Genomic DNA, 22,891 nt, shown 5'->3' with positions numbered 1-22,891 from the left:
TCCAGTCCGCGATCCTCCAGAGTCCGTTCCAGCCCGCGATCCTCCAGAGTCCGTTCCAGTCCGCGATCCTCCAGACTCTGTTTCAGTCCGCGATCCTCCAGAGTCCGTTCCAGCCCGCGATCCTCCAGAGTCCGTTCCAGTCCGCGATCCTCCAGACTCTGTTTCAGTCCGCGATCCTCCAAAGTCCGTTTCAGTCCACGATCCTCCAGAGTCCGTTCCAGTCCTGGATCCCACTCCAGCATCCCCACCTGGCGTACACCCAAAACCACGGTGACTTTGAGATTTATCAATATGGATGTTGGCGTACGGCACGCTCGTTTTGAGTTAGTGCGGAAATGCGCAGAAAAACAACCCCTAACACCACAAAACGCACTGACAAACTAAAAGATATGATATATTATGACCAACAACAACAACATAATTATAAACTTCAGTGTTTACTTTTGTGCAACATGGACTTCAATGTTTAATTTGTGTGACTTTACCAAAGCATTTGATTTGTAGCCATATGTATTCTTTCAGTTGCGAGCCTGTGCGCTTTACCCTGACGTTTCATAGTTAGGCCGGCAGGTGCGCACGGACTGGGTTCGGTAATGAAAGGCTTTCAATGACCAAAAAATAATTCAGACTGACAAAATAATAAAAAATACATTCTTCTTCTTTTAAATAATAATACAAATAATAATAACGACGTTCTTCTTCTAAATAACAATAAGCGTCATTAATAATAAAAATCATAATAATAAGAATATTACAAATTGTCATGCAATTATTAATGTGAATGAATGGTACTCCACATCACATCATCATCATCACTATTGTACACCCCAAGACATGTGACGTGATTCTAAATTGAATGCTAATTGTTTCAAAAGACGTGCTGTAAAATAATGCATTGTGATCATAGACAGTAAAAGAAATGGACACAGCGACCCCATTGACTTCAACGGAGAAAAGTGAAGTCAATTAGAAGCACTCACTTCCTGATTGCCAAGCGTACTGCGCAGGCTCAAACTGAGCTTGACGACGTAGATGTGACGTGAGCAACTTGTACGTCTTCTAGTAGCTGTGCCAAGAGGAATCTGAATCATTCCCTTCCGAATCTTGCAGAGCCGGAGTTCGTGAGTATTAGCTGTCCATGAGCTAGCAGCAGGAGCAACTTTATGACACTCTATGGGCTTCTCCCTTGACCTCATGCCTCCACGTCCCCCCGATTGCACGCAAGCTTCTACTTCTGTCTATACGGTAATTTCTCTACTGTGCGACAGAGAGTCGCGTGTTATGACGCAATCGTTAGCCTATTTTTACAAAAACGGCTTCAACGGGGCCATAACGTAAGATACAAGGTAATGGAGCCTTTTATACATTGTCGTGTTTCTTTAGAAATAAACCATGGACAAATGGAGTCTTTAAACGCCTCAGATGTAAAGTTATTCGCTGTCAAAGTGACGCAAAAATGAATGGGGGTCAATGGAATGCTAACAGCAGGTGAAGGCTTGTTAGCCAATGGCGGCCCCCGGGGAGACTTCAGTTTCCGGCTGGTGGATGATTGTGATCATTTCGGCTCCACGTCGGAGAAGTTTCTCTTCTGTGCCGTCTTCCGTGTGTACATGGCGTAAAATGAGGGCGTGGGGGAAGTGGAGACTTGAATATATAGGGGCGTGTTATTCTAATGACGATCGTTTTCAGCCGCGGGATTTATCAAGGGCAGGTATTGCGTACACCTGGATTTCAAAGGTACGCACAGCTTCATAAATCAGGCGGTGAGAGGAGTGTAAGCATAATCTTACGCCAACATATACGCCCGTTTCTACGCAAGAATGATAAATGAGGGCCAATATGCAGAGCAGTGGAGTTGAGAACCACTGTTCTATTCTGTTCCAGTGATGTCACAGCATACAAATGCTCTGGATATGCATTGCTTACAAACTTCAATACAGTTTTGAAAGCCCTGAGGCACTTAAAAAAAACATTTTAAAAAACAGTCTGCAGGGAAATGTGAGCAAACCAGTTACTTAAAATATAAACAGTTTTAATTATTATTATTATTATTAATAATAGTATTAAAAGGACAGTGAGGCCATTTTTTCTTCATAGAGAACACACATGCAACCACACCAACATAAGGTTTTTACACCCGTTTGTTCCTGGGCAATGTGCCAGTCATCCAGCGACCTGCTGTTCCTCTGATATTGCATTCCTCTGGCACTGACTGTGCCCTGCCTGACGCCAGCGCTCCACAAGAACTCACAAGTAAATATTTCCAGCTGTCAGTGCTGTTACGCTCTCTAGTGAGGTCATTCATTGTATTCTCACACATTTACTATGTTTGAAAAGGGTTCAGTCTGTTTATTGCATTCAAATGTATATCGTTTCAACTTTTAAATGTATAGGTTTAGTAGATTATCCTGCTTGTGCTGGTGAGATGAAGTCAAAGCACAGTACGGAGTCAGTTATTTTCCAATAAGACTTTGATTTACAGTGAAAGTAGATTATTGCAGTTTTGGTGAAAATTATTTATTTACTGCTGTTAAATCTTACATTAATTTAAACAAGTTAGAGTTAAATGCAGCACTGATAAATAATAATAATAATAATAATGTACTTCAGCATAGAATTAATAAAAGTACATGTATGCCCTGTTTAACCAATTTGAAATGGATGAAATCATTATCGTACACGATCAGTCTTCTGAGGTGCCAGTAGAGTTTGTAAGTCCATCCTTTACAGGTCAAGAACCAATTTTCCACCGAAAAAGTGGCAGCACTTCTTGTCCTTGATTGACATTAGGCACTTCAATTTTATCCAAGATTTTATTTGATACACATATCGACATTTAAGTAAAAGCTGTTACAACACTCCTTATTCTTCCCTATACATGTACGAACAGACTTGTTATTAAACTAGTAAACTATTATTTCCTTCAAAATTAGTTTAGTTTAAGTCTTGGCAAATCACCCAGTGAACCTTATATAGCACTATTATGACATCTAGTGGTAGAGATGAATAGTTCATACCACTCCCCCAACCCACTATGAATTTTAATTAAAAGCAAAATATTAATTCAGTAATTAAGAGCCTGATAATTATCAATATCAGTGACTATGGCAGAATTAAACAGCCCTGCATAAGTTGGTTAACTTCTTGATGGTGTTGTTGTTGTTAATAGCAGGAAATATACTGCATCCCAACTCAAAACTAATGTTTTAAATGTCAAGTGTGCATTTCTGTGTGATTGCTGTGGTCCCTCAACAAGTAGGCTACATGATTTTATGTAGGCTATATAACAGTCATGTCTAGCACAGAAATTTAAAACAATAGGTCGACCTTGGATATTACAAACATCAGTGGTTTTCAGTCCTGGTCTGTCGGACCCACCACTCTGCACATTTTGTATGTCTCTAATATCTGACACACTCGGTTCAGTTATTGGAGCTCTTTTCTAACAAGCTGATGATCTGAATCAGGTGTGTGAAATAAGGGAGGCATACAAAAGGTGCAGAGTGGTGGGTCTCCAAGACCAGGATTAAAAACCACTGACATACATTATCATCCAGGGAACATAATCAATCATTGCAGACCATGGCATCACCTGTCCCTTACGGAACGAAAATATATTTCCCATATATGAATGATCAATATATTAAATGGTTTAATATTATATTGTGTTAATACAATATATTGAATAATACATAATGAATTGCCACTTTTCACATATTGAAAAATAAGTGACAATATATTTACTAATATATCATAATGTATGTCATTTCATATTCAGTAATACACTTCATAATATATAGATGTATATGTGATAATATGTGACTTCATAATATAAAGATGTATATGTGATCAGCATGTACTGCATATTGCATATATATTTACACATGCAAAACACATACATATATAGAGAAGTTTATATTATGTAATATATTTCTTAATTACTTACATTATAAATGTTTCATAGTTTCTAGCTACGTAACATAAACAACTGCATGTACCAAAGTACTTATATCCTAGAGTCCATCACTGTGCTGAGGAGTGCACAGTCTTTAATTTATTTTATTTAATTATTAGTTAATTTAATATAATAATAATAATTTAATAATTTTAGTCTTAATGATAGCTGGCCAAGCGTCAACCGAACCACTGGCTCTACTCTTCAGCACAATTGTGACCCCAAAAGCTCAGACATACCAGACAAACGTTTAAATTCCGAAATAATAGAACATTAAACACTAACAGATCTCCCCTATATTAATATTGAGCAAAACACATTAAATAACACTTAATTTTAACATTTGCTTTAACAGTCAGAAGCAAAGCATACTGGGAACTAGAAATTTGTTGTAACTCATTCCGTGAATATATGTGTGAACATACATTCACATTTATATGGGAACATGTATGTGCAATATACTGTATGTACACAATAAAGGATAAGACTTTGTCATTATTTTGCATGCTATTTTTTTTCTTAATTTATAAATATAAATTATTCATTTATATTCATTAATATATAGCCATACATGGTCAATGCATATACTGCAGTATATTGAAAAATATAAGCACTAGTTTCCCATATGGAAATGTATTATGTAATATATCGCATTACATAATATATATTATATTATTTTTTGCAGTATATTCCCATATATTTTTGTTCCGAAAAGGGTTCCAGGCTAAGCACAAGCAGATTAAAAAATATCAATTCTCTTATGTAACTATAAGGTTTTAAAGGAGACATCCAAATGTGTATTGTTGTGGGGAAAAGGGTTGGATTATATTGAGCTGAATTTTGAGCAGAAACACAACTTAAAGGTTATTAAATATTGCTGTGGAAATTATGACTAGTCTCACAAAACAAGACTTGTTTCAAGCTACTCAAATGTGTAACGAACTAAAATAATAATAACTGGAAACAGCCTTTGAAAAACAAACAAACAAAAAACATGGAGCATATTCTTTTAAAAATTGATAATACCATATATTTAGCTATTGTTATGAAACATGATTAATAATTTTATTTTAGTTACAAGAGTTTTTTTTTTCCCACCATGCAGTCTAACCCTATCAGAATAGATGTTTGCGTCACAACACTCCAGTGAAACACTGAATTAAAGTGTGAGTGTGCAGTAATCTCAATCTTTTTTAGTGAGCTCTTGCCAGTACCAGTGTTTTCTTTACTGCCTGTTTATTCACTGCCACAGCAGAAAGATATTTTTCACTTATTCCATTATCTCATCCTTCGAGGATAGCAACATTTACCTATATTATCCAGACTGGATTAGGTGAACTCACAGATCACATGAATTGTGTTTTTAACGGGGGTTCTGATACACAGGTGCACTGCCACTAATGTTACATTTCTTATTCGTGGCTACTGTGAAAAAAGAAAAGTGTTATATGGAACTTTTAAAATTTTCAAAAGTATATAAATCTTACTTGACCTCCCGTCACCGTTCATTCAGATTGACCCTTACCCAATCCGGGGACGGTGACCTGTCCGAAACCCACTATCATTTGTGTCAAACATTAGCCTACATTAGATCCTTCAGTGCTTCTCTTATTACAGCACCGCTTTACCACAAAAACCTGGGGCCTTATTCACAAAAACATTTGATACCACTAAGGTAATGCATATCCTAAATAGCAGTACAAGTTCTTGGGTAAGGAGTTTCCTCTTATAACCTATTCACAATGCTGCTGAGACCAACTTGTACTAAGGAACAGAGAGAAGTCTTGACTAAGATAAAGGGTGAGGTTGACCTCGTTGCTATGATGTCAACATGCTTACTAACTATGGCCTCAGTGATTGGCTGATGGGGGAGGGGTCTCTGTCAGTGATTTAATCATAGAATTATTGTTGAGAGAGGTGTCAGATTCAAATAAAGATTTTAAAATGTAGGCTAAGTGTCACTTATTAAAGTATACGTTCAGCTAATTGTCAGCCTCTTACATCTCGAGAGACTGCAGAATTCAAGTGATAAAGTTCAGGAGGAGGATGTTCAAATGGTCTGAAGGCATACATCCAGCCAACTCACCTACAGTTGGCAGTTTTCAGTTTTCAGCTCCTCGCTCTCCGCTGGTTCCTCCCAGCCGGGATACGGGGGAGTACAATGGGTTTGGATTAAATCCTGAGCTCGGAGCGCTCGGTCCACCCAGAAAGCACACCCAATACTCTTTACTCTTTTACTCTATTAGATCATTTGTTAGTTTGAACTCGTGAAAACAACTGCCACAGGACATTATTTTCTTTTTATTTATTTATTTTCAAAGATTTATTTTTGCCGTTTTTGCCTTTTTATTGTGATAGGACAGTGAGTAGCACTAGCAGGAAGCGAAGTGGAAGACAGAAATGGGGGGACAGGATAGGGAAAGGTCCACGAGCCGGAACTCGGGTCACCCGAGCTGCACAAGGCTATCGGCGCAGACGATGGGACATTTTTTGGGACAGGATGGGACAACTTTACCGCAATATTTTATTCTCAATCATTCAATGCATATTTTTGCCTGTACATAAATGAACCTTTATAATAGAATCTGATCTGTCATCGCAGATTAAAATGGATAAATCAAAATAACTATTGCATTTATGCACCCAAGGCTCTATCACATTGCCTCAATGGTGTACAGTGTCCTTTTGGTGGATTGCGGAGGCAGATCCGGCAACAGACATTTTAGGATTGTTTTTGATTTGGTCTTAGTGACTAACTTTTCACAGATGTAGGAGCTGGTTTAAGTGCAAAAAAAATTTGTAGTCCTAAAGTTAGGACTGACCAGTAGTTTTAAGAGTTTCTCCTAAATCGGCAAGTTAGGAGCTACTTTTATCCATAAGATGTTTTGTGAACACGGCCCCTGATTCCCAAGCTGCTCTTTGCATGAATGTCTGTCAGTGGGAGTCGTGTATCTATCCTTTAAGGTAACTCCGAACACTTTTTATTAGGGAAGAATGAAGACACTATGTGGGAACATGACCAGAGCAAAGGCAGGAGACACTGCAATGGGCTCTATGCACGGCGATATTTCCGGTGAAGGTCCAAGGATCCTTCCGCCGATCGTAGAGTCCAATGCTATACCAAGAATTTATATTGGTTTTTATACTCTATTGCTATACTAAAGAAAAGTTAGTCACAAAAACAGACAAAACAGACACCCCTCATTTTGTTTATGGTTCTTTGTTTATTATATTAAATAAACATAACTATATAAAAAATTACATCTAAACGTATTAAAGTTTCGTTTCAAAGACGAGAGGACAGTAAATTTTGAAGACTCTGCCATAATCCCGTTTTCCTCGGTTTTCCTCCGCTTTAAATCTCCCCAACCGGAAACGCAAGAGCATCCTTGCATCAAACGCGGAAGTTATGCGTGCATATAGCCCATTCAGAGTTTTATTGACTTCGAAACTTGCACACAAAAAAACAATCAAAACTAACATAAAACAGAGACACTAAAGGTGACCCTCCTCACAGCAGTCCCTCACCAGAACTGACTTCAACAGACAAAACAAATCCTTTTATACTCAGGGGTTCAACCATTTCATGGTAATAGGTTCATATAAATATACACACATACATACTGTATATTAAAAAACAATACATTAATCAACTTAAATGAAAATAAAATTCAAAATACATATTACAAGGAAAAAAATACAAATAATAAACAATACATTTCTGAATACTATCAAAATAAACACAATGAAACAATGCCTGCTCATACTGGGAAATAGACTGCCTACACTACCCATTATTCCTTGGGATGCCATAAAATGAGGAACAGGAAGACCGCACTTCCTCTTAAACCCCATCGCTGCAGCCATGAACAGACAAAAGATACGGTTTGAAAATGTGGATTTAATACTGATATTGTTCATATCAATTCTAAATAAAGAAAATAAATAACACTCTTGGTGTTCTTTTCATCCTTCTAATGTGCACCTTAGACTAGAAAAGTGACCAAAATCATATTTAAACAAACAATGAGAAACATAAACAAACATTTATACAAATAATATAAACCAAGCAAACACAGGGCATTGCAGTTAGGGGTAACTTATAACATCGTCACACACTATTATCAGGTGTTTGTGAAAGACCACATACTTTTACCATGAGCCACAATCCTTCGAAAGTGTGTTACACACTGGTGTTTAGCATTCATTCCCCATACATCAACATAGTGTCGGCCCAGATCCGGCTCACATCTGGTACAACCGTCGCTGTCTGGGTTCCCACTTATGTTGCTGGTCCGAAAATCCAAGTGAGCTCGACAGTGTTTTCTTCAGACGTCACACTCCACACATGTCCAGCTCCAGCATAACAGGAAGCTGGAAAATAGCTTGGACTGTCCTCTTGAGTTTCGCCAGCATTTCAGCACACAATACATTATTATCTACAACAATAATGTTTGCGCTGGGTTCTGCTGCAAACTCTGTTCTGTTCCTCCTGACGATTGAGGTCTGTATGCAGCTCTCACAGGCACTGTGAATAGAAACTTCCTTCAGGAGATCCAGACGCGATGGACAGCTGAACTTGCTCCGTTTATCGGTCACAGAGATAGAGACATTCACAACAGCTCAACAAGAGTTCAGTTTCTTTAAACACACAGATAAAGGCATGCACAACAGCTCAACAAGGGGTTGTGCTTGTCTGAACCAGTGTCCTTGTTCTGTTTGACTAGAAACTGAAACTAGTGTCTAACTTTGGCAATACAAATGTTAAGTTAGCTGAGACATGGCACTTGAACTAATAGTACCTTTTAAGTTTTAAAAAGAAAGATTGGAACTAATAGATTGAAAGAAATTGTGTGTGTGTGTGTTTGTGCTTGCGTGTGCTAAAGACTTTAAAAATGAGTTGCTATGAGATCCAGGCAGACAAGCAATGATTATGTCAGAGATCAAATTTTAAAAAGCAATAACAAATTTATTAACAAAAAAATTAAAGAGACAAACAAATGAATACGTAAATATTAAAATTGTAATAGCAAGTAAGTTTCAAACAAAAATAAGATCTATCTTATTCTATAGTTTAAAATAAAATCCAAAGTATTATCTAACAGATGAAGATTGTGAAGATCAAGAGAAAGAAGGAGCCAAATGAAGTAAGATATTTGCAGGATGAAATGAGAGGTAAAAGAGAAGAAAGAAAAGCAGAAACACACACACACATCTATCCGATTCACATGCTGCATGCTTCTGGATTGTGGAGGAAACATTGGCAGAACATGTATATAAAAATGATCTGTGAATTTATTTTAGATTGATATTAAACGTTTGATAATAGGGATTTGTGGATGCAGCAATTTGAAGAAAAGAAGAAAAGTCTCTTCTGCTCACCAAGGCTGCATTTATTTGATCAAAATACAGTAAAAACAGTAATAATGTGAAATATTATTACAATTTACAGTTTTCTATTTTAATACATTTCAAATGGCGAAGCTGAATTTTCAGCAGCTATTACCCCAGGCAGTGTTACATGATCCTTCAGAAATGATCAAATTAATAGATGACTCATGATAACATATTTTACAAACATGGCTCCTGATGACATTAGACAGACTCGTTATTGAACATTTGATGGATATTTCCTTCAGAAGCTGGTACAGAAAAAAACTATAACAACAAGTCATTTAAACATAGGCTAATATGTCTACCAATACCACAGTTAACAACATGTCTTCTGAACTTCATGTTCAAAAATGCTCGACTGCTTCTTTGGGTTTTACAAACCAGCCCAAGGTTGCTCAAAATGCAACAAAGAATGCATCGATATTAATATATTCCAGTTTTGAGGGACTCTTTGAATCACTCTGATGGCTGCTTGAGAGTCTCTGACATGTGGTCTTTTGAATCTTCTTCAGGCTGAGAGGTCATGGCTGTTGTCTGGTGTGCAGGGAGTGTGTTGAGGATATCGGTCTGGGGATTCGACTGCAGGTTGGGATGGGACTGGGACTGGGACTGGGGCAGGAGGCTTCTTAACCCTGCGAACAGCTGGTTGACTAAAGCCTCCATAGAGCGTGTGTGTTCAGCCAGGACTCTGGCAATGAGCCGTTCCTCTCGCGCGTGGTTCTGTTCCCACTGACGCTCCAGCCACATGTTCTGCGTCTGCTGCATTCTTTCAAGAAAGTCTTGATACTGGGTGTGCAATGCACTGCAACAAGTCCTTCTGCGCCTGAACATACCTGAACAAAACACAGAAGAGAGAACAGAATGTATGACTAAGCTATTTGGACAAATATTATCATTTCATGTTAACAAATATGTATTGTTGAAGTCAACAATATCGAGCCAAATATTAGGGTGAAGTTGTTATTTTTTAGCCTGGTTAAAACCAGACCATTCTCAGTTGTAACTGAGTTATGGTCTGGCAAAGCGTCTTAGCCAAATCATTTCCAGAGGGGCGTCACCAACGGACGTCGCGGATAGACCTAAAACCAATCAGAGCGATGAAGGAGATGACGTATGCAGAGCGGCCGAGTGTTGTTCTTTGCTCGGTTTTTAAAGGAGAACTCCGGCGCAAAATGAACCTTTGGTCTAATTACACATTGTTACCTAGTCAACCGTTATCTGAGATTTGTTTTCATGATTATCGAATGTAAATAGTTTTATCTCTAAAAACAGTTTAGCCTATAAAGCTAGTATAACGCTAGAATATTGGGCATAGAGAAATGACAAATAAAAATCGCTTGTTAATACCACTAACAAGGCTCAAAATAGCCCCACACTAACACGGTAGCATAATGAGGGTCCCTACCTTCAAACCGAAGCATTGAGAACTTTGTCAGTGTCCAGACAGTTTAATAAGAAGATATTTTAAACATAAAGTCAACTTCGCGTATACAGACAGGAGCCATCTTTGAAAAACAGTCTCTACCAGTCGATATACGAACGCCGATCCAAGCCTGCTGTTCGCGCTCACCTTATCACAACTTATAGCTCGTTCACATCTCACCAGCGCACTTGGATCGGCGTTCGTAGATCAACTGGTGGAGACTGTTTTTCAAAGATGGCTCCTGTCTGTATACGCGAAGTTGACTGTATGTTTAAAATATCTTCTTATTAAACTGTCTGGACACTGACAAAGTTCTCAATGCTTCGGTTTGAAGGTGAGTTGACTAGGTTGACTAGGTAACAATGTGTAATTAGACCAAAGCTTCATTTTGCGCCGGAGTTCTCCTTTAACTAAAAGGAAACGTTCAAATGGCTTAAAACAGACGCGATAGCTGATTCGAACGAGTGATGTTCGACGGCGGCATCCATCTTTGTAATGTAGGCTACAAAATCTGCTTCAAAATCCCAGCGCTGTCGTCATCGTGTAAAGCCCGCCCCAACGTTTCTGATTGGTGCCGGGATTTCGACGGATTGGAAATGGGCTTGAATGAGCTCTTTGCCAGACTAACTTTCAGAGCAAATCTAAATATGCCGGAAGTTGTCTGGGTTTTCCCAGGCTGAAATGGCTCAAAACTCCAAAAAATAACTATTTTTTGGAGTTTTGAGCCATTTCATTTTTCCTTTCTTCTGAATGATATCAAGAACAATATGTCATTAGATCATCCACATTATTCATGAACTGTGCATCATCACTGTGCTGATTTTTACAAGTTTGAAAGTGTAAAACAGTGGAGATGTACTGTATAAGTGCTATATATAAATAAACTCACCTCGTCTACATTCAATCTTAATGAGTTTATTCATATAGCACAAATGTTACTGCCGGCCAGTTATTGTTATAGTTTTGTTGTGGTCTTGCACACCAGCATCCCAAGCTGGTCCCAGTGTGTTGTAAACTAGCAAGATTTACGATTTTAGTCTAATGGATGTCAGGATACAAGTTCTGAACTACTTTTGGCTTGCAGACTCTTTTCAGTTCAGGGTTGCATCCTCCTCCTGGATTCCTGGTTATTTACATTTTGTTCTTCTATTTACGATTTGTAACTTTACATTATAAATGAACCTAATCATTAAAACAGGCATGCCACCTATAATGTTGATATTTACAGCTATAGGATGAGATGTTCATCAGACCTTGAGCTGGAGGCTGCTGGGAAGAGGACGGCTGTGAAGATGTCATGCTGTCTGTGGACATGAATGGCTGTGTGGGAGTGGAGCTTTCTGTAGAGGTGGAGCTCTCCTGGGACGCTTGTGTGAGGACGAGGGGTTCATTCTCCGTTTTCACTGACTGGACTTCCTGAATCCCACCTTCCATGTCATCCACTCCATTATCTTTAACAGACAAACACGTAAGGTCAGAAATCCATAAATCTTTCACAACTACTCACTGCTTCTTCTGAAAGGGGTCGTCTTCTCCAGCTGAGTACTGTTACTTTTATTGCACTGCATTATTATTTCATGTCATGTTCATTCATCGCTTGTCTGTTTTAAAAATGAGTTTAGGATCGTAAAGGATTTTAAATGAACTTTTATGATTGATTATTTATTATTTTCTTTATTATACCACTTTGAATGTAACTGAAATGTGCTATATGAATAAACTCACCATGTCTACATTAAATCTGAATTTTTATTCATATAGCACATTTCACTGCTGGCTAGTTATTGCTATAATAAGTGCACATTTTCAGAGAAAACTATCAAAATGTCTAGAGTTGTATTTTTGTTTAACATTATCAATATAAAACGCTATATAGCAGTACCTATGAGTAGTATGGTGACATCGGATGGTAATAACACATGTACAATACTTACTTTGTAAGTTACTTCATATAGGGTGAATTCAGGTTGAATATGACACTTTTCCCCACTCATCTCAATGGCAAAAAGTGCCCCAATCAACCTGAATTCACCCTTCTAAAGATATGAGAAATGCCCTGGTATGGTTGTAAAACAAACCAAAACATGATACTACCCTGGTACTTTTTCTTTTAGTTTTGTTTTACTTTGAAGCATACATGCATGCTGGTTACAGAGCCACTCACCATCACCATCACCATCATCATCATCATCACATTCACCATCCTCAAAAGTGAAGCATTTGCTGTCCGACAAAGGGGATCCGTCTTTAAAGTCGATGTCAACTCCAGTTTGGTTTGTCACAACAACCAAAGGTCTATGTCCAAAAATTTCTTCCATTGTATCAAAATGTTTAAATGCATTGTTAGAGCTGCTGGGGTTTTGTTTCTTGGCCTTATAGTAAATGGATTTTAGGGTTTTCCAGCGATGTTTGACTTGATCACATGAGCGCCTAAAACCTGCCTCCTTATGTCTAGCGCAAACCTTCCTGAAGAGCAGACTGTTGCGGTGCTTGCGTCCGTCCCTGTATCGGTCTATGTGCATCTCTTTTAAACTTTGTAAAAGGACATCTGTCTCTTCCTCGGTCCAGAAATGTGTGCTTCTTCGATTGCTTGACATCTCTGCCTGGATCTCGTAGAAACCTAACTTAGATATAAATGAATATCCCGTTACAGTAATAGGGTATTAAGAATAAGACGTTCAGATGAGACAAAATTCAGACTAACGCAAATTGTTTGATTCGGGTTCTAGTAACGTGTAGAACGGAATGGTGTGCATGAGGCTGCGGATTTAAAAACACAGCCAATCACAAGGCTGCATCTTGCCCAACAGTCTCTGGAATGGCCCACTCTGATTGGTTGTATGCTTTTGGCTCGAGCCTCATAGGTTGGTTAGGCTGTCAGTCAATTGTCGGCCATAATGGCCAACCCTTCTGATGGCAATCGGATTATCGCTCTCACATGACGAATATAATCCTACACGTAAAAATATGAGAAATGTGACCCCAATACTTGCGCATGTAAACGTGGTCAGTAAATACTCCTTATTTAGAAAGAATTATAAAAAGGAAGTGCAATGTCGCTTATTGGTAAAAAATACATGGCATGACTTTTGTCTTTCATCAGTATTATTTACTTTTTGTTCATTCACAAACATTTGACATTTTGATATATCAACAAAATTATAAAACATTTAGCTTGTTCAGTATCGAGGTTATCGACAACTTCTGACCCATATGGACCCCTCACCAGATAAATGCTGCATGAAAATGCTCAGAATAGTAAGAAACATTGTCTTCCATTAATGACAATAAAAACCCCTCACATTATGATACACTAGTGTTGATCTACTTTCACTTGACCTGCATTCATGCGCATCGATATTTAATTATAGATTATGGATATAATTGTGGATTTACAAATAAATATTGGAATATAGCCTATATTCCTATAACTTTTATTTAATATTGCAGTGCGGCTGTGACTTTTATTTTGAAAACATCATTGCCACGTCCACTGTTGTCATTTAATAGCTTCAAACATGCTGATTGCGTTAACTGTGTTTATAAGCTGGTCACTGACACATTCTAATTATTTATAGTTATTTATGTTCGACAATAGGGAAAAAAAATATCGAGGATATCCGTTGCTTTTCGCGAGTCATTGTCCTGTTATTTCACGAAGTTGCATCTGGCTTCACGCGCGTGTAGATGTAAGTTAAACATGGACAGGCCGGACGCCACATTTACTCTTGCTTATATGGTATTTGCTTTGTGTTTTGTTTTTACGCCGAATGAGTTTCGCTCTGCTGGTTTGACGGTTCAGCACATGTTCTCAGAGTGGCTGGGCAGTGAAGACATCAGCTTCATTCAGCACCACATCAGGCGAACAACACTCACGGTGCTCTTCCACTGCTTCCTGCCGCTCGGTATGACACTTTCTGTAATGGCTAAAAATAATTGATGTAGTATGTAATGCGTATGTATTAACAAGCATACAGTTTGAAGTCCTCGAGCTGTTAATGCTCTGCCAAAATTCGCAGCATAGACAACAGTTGCTATATTATTTTCACACCACACAGATTCCTTAAATAGCCCATATTATGGTCACATGACCGTGTCACGTGCTAATTTAGATCATCTGTGCATATTCTCCCTATACAAAATGTTGCATACTGTACTCAGTTTACACACTATCCTGATTATTTTGAAGCGCGGAAGTAAGGCGCGAGGCTTCAGATTTATCAGCCAGTTATCGTCTAGTAATGCTGCAAAATTAGTCAGATTTATATTCGCAACGCACCGTTTATCTGGGGGACGGAATGTGGGGAATGTTCAGTAAATAAACAAAATCATATTCATATTCAACAGAAATTCAGTCAACAGAATCATAATTTGCTGATTGGATGGGATAGCAGTTCTTATCCCTAAATTGATCAGTTTATTGAATATTTACATTTTAATTTTATTCAGACTGAGCAAAAATATGCAAATTGGTGCAGATGCTGTTATTTATATGGACAAGTAAGATTCAATTCTGATAGCCTGTAATGCAAATCAATGAGAGATCTTTATGACAGTTGCATAGAGAAATTAAGCTTTCTCTGATTGTTTCGAGTACACTGCCATCTTGTGGCAGGTCAAAACATCATAGCAGCCTCCGTTCTTTGATTCATTGATTAAAGGTACAATATGTAATATTTTTGTATTAAAATACAAATATAACACTTGCGCAGCGTTATATATTTCGTTCAATTGTGTTATTACATTATCCTAAATGTTTCCAAGACTAATTCTCAATTTGAATAGTTTAAGCACAGGTAAAAGCCTGACAACGGTCAATGTAATGAAATGTAACAATAATTATAATAACACTAATTAAAATAATACCAACAGAGCTGTTTGATGCAAATAAATGATGCACTAATTATTTTATGGTTTTATACTGTTTATATGGCAGAATGTATGGTAATGTAATATAGGCAGGCTATATATAAAAATGTTAGTAAATGGACTTGAAGTTCCATAAACCCTAAGGATTTACTCTAGTCTGGGTTCAAACATTTCAACACACAAAGTGAAGCATTCACGTGACAGGAAAGAAAGTGAGGCTACGTTTTTCATTGATCGCATGTTTCTCTGAAAACTACGCGCTTCGGATCGGAACGCTGTGAATTTGATAGATACACACTTTGAAGCTTTTGTCGTTTGTAACATCACTATATAACAGTATAGCTACTTAGATAAAATGCATTCACGTATCAGATGTCACTCTATATCTTCCAATAATATATATTTATATCATTTAAATACTTAGTTTTATGATCTAAGCTCTGTATTTTTCAAATCATATAATGCAATGATTGAGAGATGAACAAATACACATTCCTCAAAAGCCTGATGGATCATATTTGATGCTTACATTTATATATAAAAAATCAAGTGAAACTAAGTTGCTTCAGTCCAGTAAACATTCATCTTGAAATATTACTAACAATATACAAATTATTCTTACGTTTACTTAATAAAAATCAGTAAAGATTTCAAAGTAAAAAGACACATGAACCACGACCTGAAGGGGGACGTTTTTACAATTACACTAAAAGGCCTCTTACTTGCTAAAAAACTGTCAATCAGACAACATGTAGATTGAAAAGTAGATTGTGTTCAAAATATTTTTCATAAAGTTAATAATAGAGGCCTTAGAAATGTGTGTATCAAATATGATAGGCTTATATAGGGTTTGTTTTTCCTCACTTGAACAGAGTGTTTCTCATTGCTCACTGTGTGATATAACACCATTATACTTGTGTTGCAGGATACTTCATAGGAATGTGTTTTGCAGTTCAAGAACAGAATCTCGTGTACATCCATCATGCAAGTCAGGGATGGCAAATATACTTTGGACTGTCGCTGGCCATCCAGCTTTTGAGTTGTGCACTGGCCTTCTATTGGTCCAGACGTGGATGGGCGAATCACCCGATATGTCGAGCGCTCAACACACACGCTTTGCCGCGCTCCAGCTGGAGGGCCGTCGCCTCGTCCATCAACACAGAGTTTCGCCGCATCGATAAGTTTGCTTCCGGTTCCACGAGCGCGAGGGTGATCGTCACGGACACCTGGGTGATGAAGGTCACGACGTACTCCCTGCATGTTGCCCTGCATCAGGACTGTCACCTGACCGTCACAGACTCCAAACATCACAGCCTGTCTCCAGAGTTAAACACGCCGGTGCAAATCGTCACCATCACTGTTGCCAGTATCAATCCCAGAGTCAAGCCTTTCGACATAAGGTAATTTCCAGTGTTGGGTGTAAACGCATTGAGTTACGTAAATCAGATTACTTTTTCAAGTAACTAGTAAATTAACGTTTTACCTTTAAATGAGTTACGTTTTCAAATAAGTTACTTTATTTTTCCATTTTTATTGACTGACAGCTCTCCTGTCCTCAGAAGTCGTGAGTAGATTGATGGTTATTGTAGTTCAAATGTGAGCATTTACTCATTTCAGTGGCAAAAAAACAGATTCAGAATTCCTCAAAAGGAATATAATCAGTGAAATGCAAAATCAGAATAGTACGCAAACCTCCAATAACTATATTATGTTAAACAAAACAAATATTTTTGTGCATTTAATCTCCCTTTATTGACCAATGTACTTGTGCTGACCTTCGATGACTCCGTTAAACTGAAAGGATTCTTTGAGCTGCGCCCATATGCATGAATTTGCATTTCTTTCAACTTTATTATTTAAATTTTGGCCAAAATATAGAACTTAATGTAGGGCTGCACGATTAATCGCACGATATTGTTATGCGCATCTAATCAGTAAAGCCGGTTCCTTGATTAGTATTAAATCGCCTTCACCTGCTTTCAGATGGAGCGGCATTTACTACAAAGAGCCGTAGTTCACTGACAAGCTGAGCCAAATCGCATTAAAATCGAGGACATATCGCCAACGATATTTAATGCGATATGGCTCAGCTTGTCAGTTAACTACGGCTCTTTGTACACAGCAAAAACTCAGTGTTAAATGAACACACCTGGGAGTGTATATGAGTCCACACTCAAGAGTGTTAAAGTTAATGAGATAATTAAGTGATTAATTGAGTGATGATTGAGGATTATTGAAGACACCTAAAGCAGAATCACTGAAGGAGAAAACCGGAATTTCAGGTCACCATTATGGAGATGAGTGTTTGCTTTATTTGGGCTCTTGACCCTTATATTAATAACTTTAGATTTTGTTCGGCTGTTGTATCTGAGTTATACCTGCCAGATGAACAAAGAAAAAAAAAAAGATCTAATGGTCTTGGTTATAATATGACATTCATCATTTGAGCTAATTGTTTGTGATTTATGCTGTTGGTTACAGCACAACTGAGATTCTGCATAAATATCCAGAATTTGAGATATAATATAAAGGATTTCTTAAAAGTTGTAAAAAAAAAATCTTTCTTTTAGGCACACACAGATATCAAGATTCAGTCAATGCATCTCAACAATGGTGACGAGCAGAATATTCAATTAGGAAAAGTAAATTACACAATTCAGATCATAATTTATTCATACCGCAATGCATGATGGGAGCCATTAATGAGTTGTGATTGGTGGCAACAAGGATTATTATTGTCACCACGGTTGAGATTCACAGGCTGATTATTGATGTCTGTGTTTCTAAATAAATGCATTTGAAAGTGATTTGATCAGAACAATTTTTATTAAATGTTTTGGATTACAAGAAAAATACAATTATCATATGCTGTAGAACCACTAAACTGTTGCTATCAAGTTAAACCAGATCATCTGAATGAGTTTCATTTTTCAGATCACAGCATGATTATGTCAGACATAACCAACACTATCAGATCACACTTGTCTTTGTTTATTTGACTGTAATAAATCAATAACAGCAGACAAACAAAATTTAAACTTAAAGAATAAGGATCAAGAGCCCAACTAAAGCAAACACTGATCGCCATAACGGTGGCTTACAATTTTAGATTTTCTCCTTCAGTGATTCTGCTTGTTATCATCAGGTGTCTTCAATAATGCTCAATGATCACTAAATGAATCACTTAATTATCTCATTACCTTTAACACTCTTGAGTGTTAATTTAACACTCATATCTGCATCATATCTCCATCTGAAAGCAGGTGAAGGTTATTTACTACTAATCAAGGAACCGGCTTTACTGATGAGATGCGCATAACAATATCGTGCGATTAATCGTGCAGCCCTAACTTAATGTATAGAACATTTGCCCCAAAAGAGTTTTGTTTTAAAAAAACAAAACACACAAGCCCAGCCCAGGTGAGAAAACGTAACGCAAAAGTTAGTTAAAAAGGGAGTAAGGCAATATTGTAATGCATTACTTTTCAAAGTAACTTTCCCCAACCCTGGTAATTTCATATTTAGGAAATGGATGTTTTCTTCGGTGATGTGAAGGGTCACTTTCTCTTGCAGGCTGAAGTCCACAGAGTATGTTGAGCTGCAGGAGAAACTGCACGCACCCATCAGAAACGCCACCAATGTTGTCATCCATCTGACCATGAGTGAGCTGTTTTTGGAGACCTTTAAGTCATATGTGAGGCTGAATGAAGTGCACAGGTGTCCGAGTGGCCAGGTGAGCACTGAAACTATCAGCACACACTTTACAGCAGGGTTTCTCCGCTTCTTTTATAGCCGTTTCACAGACGACTTCACTCGAGTTTGAAGACTTGAGCGAAGGCAACCGGCTCCAAGAAGAAGCACAAGAATAGGGCAAAATGGAAAATGACAAAGATTCAAGACTGTACTAATTCATACGATGAAACACTGCCAATGATGAAATTATTAATCATTTTAATTCATAATTAAATTAAAATTATCACCCACAGCATCACAGCATTTATTCCACATACACGCTTTTTTTTTACATTTCAACTTAAAACTATCAATTAACATCAAATCGAGTAACAACAGTAGTGTATTTATAAATGAACATTAATGTTCATTGTTTGAAAGCTAATGCATTGACTGTTTGGACCTGTTATTGTGTAATCTATTGAGCAATGGTGGTTCTGCATAAAACGATGTCATATCTGAATGGAGACCGACTTAAAGGAGAACTCCGGCGCAAAATGAACCTTTGGTCTAATTACACATTGTTACCTAGTCAACCGTTATCTGAGATTTGTTTTCATGATTATCGAATGTAAATAGTTTTATCTCTAAAAACAGTTTAGCCTATAAAGCTAGTATAACGCTAGAATATTGGGCATAGTGTAATGACAAATAAAAATCGCTTGTTAATACCACTAACAAGGCTCAAAATAGCCCCACACTAACACGGTAGCATAATGAGGGTCCCTACCTTCAAACCGAAGCATTGAGAACTTTGTCAGTGTCCAGACAGTTTAATAAGAAGATATTTTAAACATACAGTCAACTTCGCGTATACAGGCAGAAGCCATCTTTGAAATACAGTCTCTACCAGTCGATCTACGAACGCCGATCCAAGCCTGCTGTTCGCGCTCACCTTATCACAACTCATAGCTCGTTCACATTCTCACCAGCGCACTTGGATCGGCGTTGGTATATCGACTGGTAGAGACTGTATTTCAAAGATGGCTTCTGCCTGTATACGCGAAGTTGACTGTATGTTTAAAATATCTTCTTATTAAACTGTCTGGACACTGACAAAGTTCTCAATGCTTCGGTTTGAAGGTAGGGACCCTCATTATGCTACCGTGTTAGTGTGGGGCTATTTTCAGCCTTGTTAGTGGTATTAACAAGCGATTTTTATTTGTCATTACACTATGCCCAATATACTAGCGTTATACTAGCTTTATAGGCTAAACTGTTTTTAGAGATAAAACTATTTACATTCGATAATCATGAAAACAAATCTCAGATAACGGTTGACTAGGTAACAATGTGTAATTAGACCAAAGGTTCATTTTGCGCCGGAGTTCTCCTTTAATTGCATCATGTGCAATGCTTTATGGGAGTCCATGGCTGTGTTTGAAATCGCCCCCTATACCCCTATAGTGGATGGTATATAACATTCACTATTCCCTACTTTACTCACTAATATAGTTCACTTGAAGTAGTGAATGAAAACAAGTGAGTGAATTCTGACGCTTTTGAATAGTTTCATAGTAACTGGCACCAGTGAAGAGATTTATCTTGAACTCTATCATGGAAACTAGCATGTAGAAACCTTAATTAAACTGTTCAATAGTCAATTAAAAAGGTATTTATGATATTATGCTGTAGTACCCATATTGGACCAGCAGCGGTTTGGAAAATGGATGGATGGAGGATTCAGCTGCAGGCGACACCATTATGGGTATTACACTCGTTATTGTGGTGCATTATGGGATTGAATGATTTGATAACGTCCACTATGGTTTTGGACACCACTACAAAGGGCTGTCCTCTTAAATAGTGCCCTATTTAAGGGTATAGGGCAGGGGTCTCAAACTCAAATTAACTGGGGGCCGCTAGAGGTAGAGTCTGGGTCAGGCTGGGCCGCATCAAGTATTCCACAAAAAAATAGTATTCAAGTATTCCAAAAAAGGAGCACAACTGATCCAATCTTCTCAATATTTATTAACGTTTCTTCTGAACAGTTCCTCTGAATTTGAACATTCCTTTCTGTACATGATTGGTTCTTCATGAGCTGTCCTTCTGACAGTTGAAGTTCATTTTACAAACTTTCTTTGTCTATAACACATATTTGTGATATTTATATTTGCTTATGTCCTTTTTATTTTCTTTATACAACACATTAATGATATTGAATGTTTTTTTTGGAAGGCACATTTCCTTTTATTATACTTAGAAAAACAATTATTGCTTTTGAAATACAAATATTTGCAGTCATGTCTGCCTGTCTTATTGAATTCTTTGTATAGTGTCTCAAATTACTGACTGCACAAATCAAAGCAAACCTTCTTATGAACCTGTTGGACACATATTACAAGCTCAAAGTGATTATTCTCACATTGTTTTAGAGCAGGGTCTCTCTCCAACACGTCGCTCGCGAGCTACCAGTAGCTCGTGGCCTGATTGGTGGCAGCTCGACAAGGGGCCGTTCACATATCGCGCTCACATATTTTGCGCGCTCAAGTTCGTAATTTTAAATGTAGGCGCGCGGCAAGCGCGCTCATAATTGAAGCGACGCGCTCATTTTTTCCAGGCGCAGTATGTTTGTACTTCGCGGTTGTCTATGACAACTATTGACAACAAACCCTCCGTAAGCTGTCACGAGACTATCTATGGTAGCTCATAAGGGAAATGTTTTTTTATTTTTTATTTTTTTTGCGGCACACGCAACGACGGGCCGCACTAACATTAAACTTTAATGTCAAGTAGGGGGCCACAAAATATCACCCCGCGGGCCGCAAATGGCCCGCGGGCCGCGAGTTTGAGACCCCTGGTATAGGGGGTGATGTCGGACACGTCCATGTTGTCGGTTTGTCTATAAATAGGAGTTTACCTCTGCAACCCAGCTATTAAAGTCTTTCAATGTCAAGCATTCAGGACGGGGGCAAATGAATTAGTCTGAATGAACCACACCACTTGGAGAATGTTTATTTTTACAACTGAAACGTAGTATGTTTTTTAAAAAGCTGTTTCCTGTTAGGAACTTGAACCATGTATTGGATGTATGCAAGTCAATGCCAACGTGAAGCTCGTGCGACTGTGCCAGGGAGACGGTGAGGCCGAGTGCCAGCAGTGCTACTGCCGCCCCATGTGGTGCCTCACCTGTATGGGCAAGTGGTTCGCCAGTCGACAGGACCAGCAGCAGCCCGAGACCTGGCTGAGCAGCAGAGTGCCCTGTCCCACCTGCAGGGCCAAGTTCTGCATCCTCGACGTGTGTCCCATTCACTGAGGAGATTTCATGAGGATCAGTGCCTTTACTGAACCTGCTATTTCTGAGCACTTCTATGTGCTTTTTCCAATCCTCTGTGCCTCCCAAGCTACAAACATATCTAATGACAGTGAATCACATGTCCCGTAAAAGCCAGAAGAAGCAATATATTTGATTTTACTTTAAAAAAAATAATATATATATATATATATATATATATATATATATATATATAATGCAGTGTGTGTGTGTATTATATGTATATATATACTGCATATACTGT

The 22,891-nt window shown here is 38.0% G+C and overlaps 2 protein-coding genes across 2 annotated transcripts; one reads left to right on the top strand and one right to left on the bottom strand.

Moving 5' to 3' along the window:
* Positions 1 to 9,781: 9,781 nt before the first annotated feature.
* On the bottom strand, positions 9,782 to 12,248 carry LOC130085438 (uncharacterized). The gene is made up of 2 exons (XM_056251200.1): positions 12,026 to 12,248; positions 9,782 to 10,182 (listed from the first exon to the last, which is right to left on the bottom strand). Exons 1-2 carry the CDS (start codon positions 12,204 to 12,206, stop codon positions 9,806 to 9,808), a joined length of 558 nt encoding a protein of 185 aa, XP_056107175.1. The 5' UTR covers positions 12,207 to 12,248; the 3' UTR covers positions 9,782 to 9,805.
* A 2,058-nt stretch (positions 12,249 to 14,306) lies between these two features.
* On the top strand, positions 14,307 to 22,789 carry tmem129 (transmembrane protein 129, E3 ubiquitin protein ligase). The gene is made up of 4 exons (XM_056251243.1): positions 14,307 to 14,677; positions 16,567 to 17,041; positions 19,215 to 19,374; positions 22,381 to 22,789. The coding sequence occupies exons 1-4, from the start codon at positions 14,473 to 14,475 to the stop codon at positions 22,627 to 22,629; spliced, it is 1,089 nt and encodes a 362-aa protein (XP_056107218.1). The 5' UTR covers positions 14,307 to 14,472; the 3' UTR covers positions 22,630 to 22,789.
* The last annotated feature ends 102 nt before the right edge of the window (positions 22,790 to 22,891 follow it).

Source organism: Rhinichthys klamathensis, unplaced genomic scaffold (assembly GCF_029890125.1).
Source record: "Rhinichthys klamathensis goyatoka isolate OS25496 unplaced genomic scaffold, OSU_Roscu_1.1 h1tg000079l_1, whole genome shotgun sequence".
Classification (NCBI taxonomy): Eukaryota; Metazoa; Chordata; class Actinopteri; order Cypriniformes; family Leuciscidae; genus Rhinichthys; species Rhinichthys klamathensis.
This window is presented reverse-complemented; position numbering and strand designations above follow the sequence as displayed.